The 7,063-nt window shown below is 41.0% G+C and overlaps 1 protein-coding gene across 1 annotated transcript in view; it reads right to left on the bottom strand.

Annotated features, from left to right (window-relative positions):
* Positions 1–7,063, bottom strand: part of RNF17 (ring finger protein 17) — a gene marked incomplete at its 5' end in the record, with an annotated part of 96,872 nt that overhangs the window by 80,616 nt on the left and 9,193 nt on the right. The window contains 3 exons of the mRNA XM_008056623.2: positions 1,306–1,406; positions 4,272–4,352; positions 4,968–5,079. Coding sequence (XP_008054814.2) covers positions 1,306–1,406; positions 4,272–4,352; positions 4,968–5,079 — 294 coding nt within the window. The remainder of the gene's footprint in view (positions 1–1,305; positions 1,407–4,271; positions 4,353–4,967; positions 5,080–7,063) is intronic.

The raw sequence follows: 7,063 nt of genomic DNA, 5'->3' as shown, positions 1-7,063 counted from the left end.
AGTCTGGGTGACAGAGTGAGACTCCAACTAAAAAATAAATAAATAAATAAATAAATAAAAAGGAGCTTGCAAATCAACAACCTAACTTTATATCACAAAAAACAAAAAAGAAAAAGAAATTAAACTCAGAGATAGCAGCAGGAAGAAAATAAAGACTAGAGCAAAGATAAAGGAAATTGACAAAAGGAGAAAAAATGAAAGCAAAAGTTGGTTCTTCAATAAGGCTAAAACTAACAAGCCTTGAACCACACTAAGAAAAAAAGAAGAATCAAATTACTAAAACCAGAAACAAAGTGCACATATTACTATCAATTTTACAGAAATAAAAAGTATTGTAAGAGATTTTTTTTTTTTTTGGAGTCAGAGTTTCACTCTGTTGCCCAGGCTGGAGAGTAGTGGCACGATCATGGCTGGGACTACAGGCACGTACCACCACACCCAGCTAATTTTTAAATTTTATTTTAGAGATGAGGCCTCACCATGTTGACCAGGTGGGACTTGAACTCCTGGGCTCAGGCAATTATCTTGCCTCAGCCTCCCAAAGTGCTGGGATTATAGGTGTGAGCAACTACTCTGGGCTTTTTTAAAGATATGCTGGCAAGGATGTGGGATGTGGAGAAAAGAGAAGGTTTCCACACTGTTGGTGGGAGTGTAAACTAGGACAACCTCTGTGGAAAACAGTGTGTCAACTCCTTAAAAGAGCTAAAAATTGACCTTCCATACAACCCAGCAATTCCCCTTCTGGGAAGATACCCAGAGTAACTCAAATCATTCTACAAAAAATATACCTGCGCACCCATGTTTACTGCAGCACTATTCACTATAGCAAAAACATGGAACCAACCATGCTGCCCACTGAAAGTGGACTGGATTTTTTAAAAAGTACATATAGATGATGAAATATTACACAGCCATAAAGGACAAAATTAGGCAAAGGCAAGAGGATTGACTGAGCCTGCAGGTTCGAGAACAGCCAGGCACCTTGTCGAGACCTCATCTCTACAATAAAATAAAATAAAAAACTAGCTGGGCGTGGTAGTACACGCCTGTAGTTCTGGCTACTTGAGAGGCTGAGGCGGAAGGCTCGCTGGAGCCCTGTGGGTCGACACTGGGGTGGCCGTGAGTGTGCCACTGCACTCCAGCCTGGGCGATAGTGTGAGACTACGACTCAAAGAAATAAAAATAAAAATAAATATATAAAATAAAAATGACTCACTTCTTCAATCTAAACAGGAATAAAATGACAAGTTCACGTTAAAAATTTCTGTTTCACTGAGTATATATTTTTACCTTATATATATTTACCTGGAATCAAGAGAAGCAAAAACTTGATCAAATTGCTTCTCCACAATCTCTATAACACTTTCTGTCTCCTCTCTTGTTTGCTTCTGAATGTGCTCAAGCATCTGGGAAAAACAACACAAAGACTTAATTTGGAACTTTAGTAGAAGCTGTAGGAATTTCAAAGTAAAAGGTATTTCTAGACTTTTTTTTTTTTTTGAGTCAGAGTCTCACTCTGTCACCCACATTGGAGTGCCGACCTCAACCTGCCGGGCTCCGGCGATCCTTCCGCCTCAGTCTTCCAAGTAGCTGGAACTACAGGCACGCACTACCACGCCTGGCTAACTTTTTTATTTATTGTAGAGATGAGGTCTCGCCAAGTTGCCCAGGTGGGTCTCGAACCAGCGGGCTTAGACAATCCACTCACCTCAGCCTCCCAAGGAGCGGGATTACAGGCTGAGCCACTGAGCCCGGCTTAGACATTTTAAAATAACAACATAAGAGGTAATTAGAAGATAATAAGTACGGTAAGTCACAAGGTTTGGCTTTGTATCTTGCTGCCTATCACCAAAACCACATCCTGTTGGCATTTTCTACTCATAATGTGGCAAAGAATCCACTGGTAAATTTTCTAATTTTTTTTCTTCCCACTTTTTATCATTACAAAAACAAGTTATTTTAGATAGCTGAATTTCCCTTTGGCAGGATTCCCTAGATTAAAAATATCTTAGAAACCATACTTGAATTAAAGTGTAAACTATTACACATATTTCTTTGTATTTTTAAATAGTTTAAACTACTGTTGCTTGGGATTCATGATCCCCTTTTCCCCTCCAATTTCTCCCTTTAAGAATGGGAATGTTTCTGGGTGCGGTGACTCAAGCCTGTAATCCCAGCACTTTGGGAGGCTGGGGCAAGAGGAATGCCTGAGCTCAGGGGTTTGAGACCAGCTCGGGCAACCTGGTGAGATCTCGTCTCCACAATAAATCAAAAAATTAGCTGGGCATGGTGGTGTGTGCCTGCAATGGCCATGAGTGTGCCACTGCACTCCAGCCTGGGCAACAGAGTGACACTTCTACTCAAAAAAATAAAAATAAAAATAAAATAAAGAACGGGAATGTCTCCCCTGTGCCTGTTTCACCAACATATTTCAGAAGCAATGCCTTCTTTTTTATTTTATTTTATTTTTTTTTGAGTCGGAGTCTCACTGTTGCCCAGACTGGAGTGCAGTGGCCGCTCCCGGCCACCGCAGCCTCGACCTGCTGGGCTCCGGCGATCCTTCCGCCTCAGCCTTCCGAGTAGCCGGAATTACAGGCATGCGCTACCACGCCCGGCTGATTTTTTGATTTATTGTAGAGATGAGGTCTCGCTGCCCAGGTGGGTCTCGAACTCACGGGCTCAGGCAGTCCACTCACCTCAGCCTCCCAAAGGCGCAGGATTACAGGTTGAGCCACCGAGTCCGGCTTAGCAATGCCTTCTTGTCTGATTTCACAGGTTCACAGTTGGAGGAGGATTTTGCCCCAGGATGAAATCATATCCTGAGTCTCACCTCTACCTGACTTAGAAGATGAGATTTTATACTTAGAATTGATGCTGGAATGGATTAAGACTTTGGGGGATGCTGGGATGAAGTGGATACATTTTGTATTGAGAAGGACATGAATACTGGGAGCCAGAGGTTAGTATGCTTTGAGTTAGATTATATCCCCATTCCAAAATCAGATGCTGAAGTCCTAACCTCCAGTTAGTTTACCACTGATTTGCTCTTCTGCACTGTATCTGGTACTTTTAACTGTTTCTTGTCACAAGTGACATTCTTTTTCCTCTTCTCTCACAGTGTTTTAATTTCCTCTCATAACTCTATGTTATTTTTATCATATTTCTCATTCCTCTTGAGAAACTACTGTTTGTTTTTGAGTTGCAGTCTCCCTCTGTCGCCCAGGTTGGAGGGCAGTGGCACGCTCACAGCCACCACAGCCTCGACCTGCTGGGCTCAGGTGATCCATCCACCTCAGCCTTCCAAGTAGCTGGAACTATAGGCGTGCGCTATCATACCCGGCTAATTTTTTGATTTATTGTAGAGATGAGGTTTCACCAAGTTGCCCAGGTTGGTCTTGAATCCCTGGGCTCAGGCAATCCTCTCACCTCGGCCTCCCAAAGTGCTGGGATTACAGACTTCAGACACCGCACCTGACCTGAGAAACAACTTTGGGCAGTGACTTTTAGCCAGTCCAAAATCTCCTGTCCCTCTATGCAAAATAGTAGCCACAGCATAATCAGTTATAACCTTTTGAACTCCCTGATTGTAAATATGTTGTTGTTGGGTGCTGAAGACTGATTTTTGTCACCAAATGAGTCTCTCTTTTGGGGGATAGAGCAGGGAGAAGAGAAAGTATGATTCTCTCAGGAGGAGGATAGAGCCAAACAATATGCAAATGTTGGAAAGATAATCTGCAACATTTCTAAGACAAAATTCAGCTCATAGTAGGTAAAAGTCATGGTTCCCTATTAAAGCTCCAATTTTATAAGGTTCCCAGCACAACAATGCTACAAGGCCAATCTTCGCAGTCCATAGGACAAATTTTCCATTCTTTTCTATGTTTCTCTATTATTAGATTATCATGCTCCAAAGAAAGTTCTAACCTCAGTAATAACACATCCAAATGTACACATTTAAAGAGGTCATGCTGGCCGGGTGCAGTGGCTCAAGCCTGTAATTCCAGCACTTTGGGAGACTGAGGAGAGAGGATCACTGGAACTTGCAGATTAGAGACTAGCCTGGGAAACATGGTGAGACCTTGTCTCTACGATAAATCAAAAAATTAGTTGGGTGTGGTAGCATGCGCCTGTAGTTCCGGCTACTTGGAAGGCTGAGGCGGAAGGATCACCAGCACCCAGCAGGCCGAGGCTGAGTGAGACTCAAACTCAAACTAAAATAAAAGAGGACATGCTGAATTTCATGATAGAATTTAATCATTCAAAATGCTTACTTTTCCAGTGATACTTAATTGTTCAAAATTATAGTCTGCTATCTTCAATGCTTCATCAATTTCTTCTGTAGTTTTAGTGTCCTGAGAAAGGAAGGGAAACATACAAATATAAAACATAAATACAGATGCTTGGATACATTATATTATAATTGCAAAAAATTCAAGCTACCATTTTGGCTACAAAAGCAACACAGAATCACTACAGAAAATCAAAACAAGCTGGGCTCGGTGGCTCAGCCTGGGCCAGTCTGTTTGTTCTATTTCTAATTGTCAATTAAAACAATACATTATTTGAAGTTATCGGTGTTGTACCAGATAAAATTCAATCTTCAACAACAACAAATATAGCCAGGCATTTTTCACTGGAAAAGTCACATTTAAAATTTAGAACTTATACTTTATATGTTTCATAGAATCTGGATTCAAAAACCAGGTTTAAAGGGAAGAAGCTACATACAAGTAAATATCAAAAGCTTTTTTGAAAGAGTTGGTCAAAGGAAGAACAGGCTGCCTTGGGAAGAAAAGAGAATTGCCCAAGTGTAGAGCAAAACGAGAGATTTAACTAAGGAGAAAGGGCATATTTTGGTTATCTTCAAGCTTCCAAAAGAAGCTATAGAAACCTGGACAGCAGAAGAAAGTCAATCTACTGGAGACATGGTGCTCATACTTCACCAACGGTCATGAAGTACTTTATGCTGACATCACCGCTGATGAGTGCAGAACAGTCCTATGTGTGGAGGTTAAACAGTCTACACCAGTAGTTACCTGATCGGCAGTCTTCTGAAAGTTCTGAGAAAAATTCTTTATCCTGAAAAATGTCAAGTACTTATTTTAAATACCAACATTAATGTGAGGAGTTTAATCCTCTATCCTCTATCAAAACTAATTTGTATTATGACTTATAACATATACAGTGGGTTCTCAATTATGTATAAGGAGAAACTGTAAGTAAACATGGCTTCATAAAAACTTACTAATAAAAAATTGAACTTAACAAATTTCTAAAAATAATAGCTTAAAGTACATGTTCTGTTGTAATGTTTTTTTTTTTGTTGTTGTTGTTGTTGTTGTTGTTTTAGAGACAAGGTCTTACTCTATTGCCTGGGCTATAGTACAGTAGCTCTATCATAGTTCACTGTAACCTTGCTCTCCCGGGCTCAAGCGCCTCCCAAGTGCTGGGACTACAGGTGAACCACCACACTCAGTTAATTCAATTTTTGTTTTTGTACATACAGGGTCTTGGTATGTTCCCTAGACTGCTCTTGAACTCATGGCCTCAAGTGATCCACCACAGCCTCTGATTTAATTACTTCTCTTTACTTGATAAGGTATAGATGTTGATAATCACTGAAATATCTTAAACTTGTCAATTAAAGTAAACACTTATAAACAAATGCCAGCTATTTAAAAATGTACCTGTAAGTCTGGATAATTTACAAAAGGTAATAAATTTAATTAAGCAAGTTAACTGCAAAGAAAAAGTAAGTTACATTTGCCTGTCTATAGAAGCCAGTTTTATGTATTTTTATCTTTATATCATATTGACTAGCACACAATAAAATGTTTACTAAGAAGTTAACTATAAGCTATCGTCTATGTAAGAAACTATGATGTTAAGTGTGTTACTCATATAGAGAAAAATACTACACCAAATAATTTTTAAACATTCTACTGGATGGGCGTAGTGGTTCATGCCAGTAATCCCAGCACTTTGGGTGGCTGAGGTGAGAAGATTGCCTGAGACCAGCCTGGGCAACTTGGTGAGACCTCATCTCTACAATAAATCAAAAAATTAGCTAGGCATGATGGTGTGTGCCATAGTTCCAACTACTGAGAAGGCTGAGGTGGAAGGACTGCCTGAGTCCAGCAGGTTGAGGCTTCGGTGGCTATTTATTAGCATGCCACTGTACTCCAGCCTTAGCGACAGAGTGAGACTTCGGCCGGAAAAAAAAGAAAAGAAAAAAACATTCTATTACTTTGAAAAGTTAATATTCGCCGGGCTCGGTGGCTCAGCCTGTAATCCCGCACCTTTGGGAGGCTGAGGTGAGTGGATTACCAGAGCCCGCAGGTTCAAGACCCGCCTGGGCAGGCGAGACCTCATCTCTACAGTAAAATTAAAAAATTAGCCAGGTGTGGTAGTGCGCGCCTATAATTCCGGCTACTTGGAAGGCTAGGTGGAAGGATCACCGGAGCCCAGCAGGTCGAGGCTGCAGTGGCCGGGAGCGACCACTGCACTCCAGTCTGGGCGACAGAGTTAGACTCCAACTCAAAAAAAAAAAAAAGAAAAGTTAATATTCATGTTCTTGAAAATATAAATGCATTAGCCCTGAGAATTCCATCATTCAATTCCTGTTTCAAAATATTAAGCCAAGTACAGTGACTCATGCCTGTAATTCCAGCACTTTGGGAAGTCAAGGTGGGAGGACTGCTTAAGCCCAGGAATTCAAGACCAGCCAGGGCAACATAGTGAGACATTGTCTCTACAAAAATAGAAAAGAAAATTATCTGGGCTTGGTGGTTAAACTTTACCATTCTCAACTACTTGGGAGGATGAGGTGGAAGGATCACCTGAGCCTGGGAGAAGGAGGCTGCAGTGAGCCGTGATCATGCCATTGATAAATCAGTAAGGAAATACTTTATGAGTCATGAGACACTATAATGTAAAAATATGCAACTATTTTATTGTTTTGTTTTTTTTGAGTTGGAGTCTCACTGTTGCCCAGACTGGAGTGCAGGGGCTGCTCCTGGCCACCGCAGTCTCGACCTGCTGGGCTCCAGCAATCCTTCTGCCT

The sequence above is a fragment of the Carlito syrichta genome, unplaced genomic scaffold (assembly GCF_000164805.1).
Source record: "Carlito syrichta isolate Samal-C Ts95f unplaced genomic scaffold, Tarsius_syrichta-2.0.1 Scaffold302419, whole genome shotgun sequence".
Classification (NCBI taxonomy): domain Eukaryota; kingdom Metazoa; phylum Chordata; class Mammalia; order Primates; family Tarsiidae; genus Carlito; species Carlito syrichta.
This window is presented reverse-complemented; position numbering and strand designations above follow the sequence as displayed.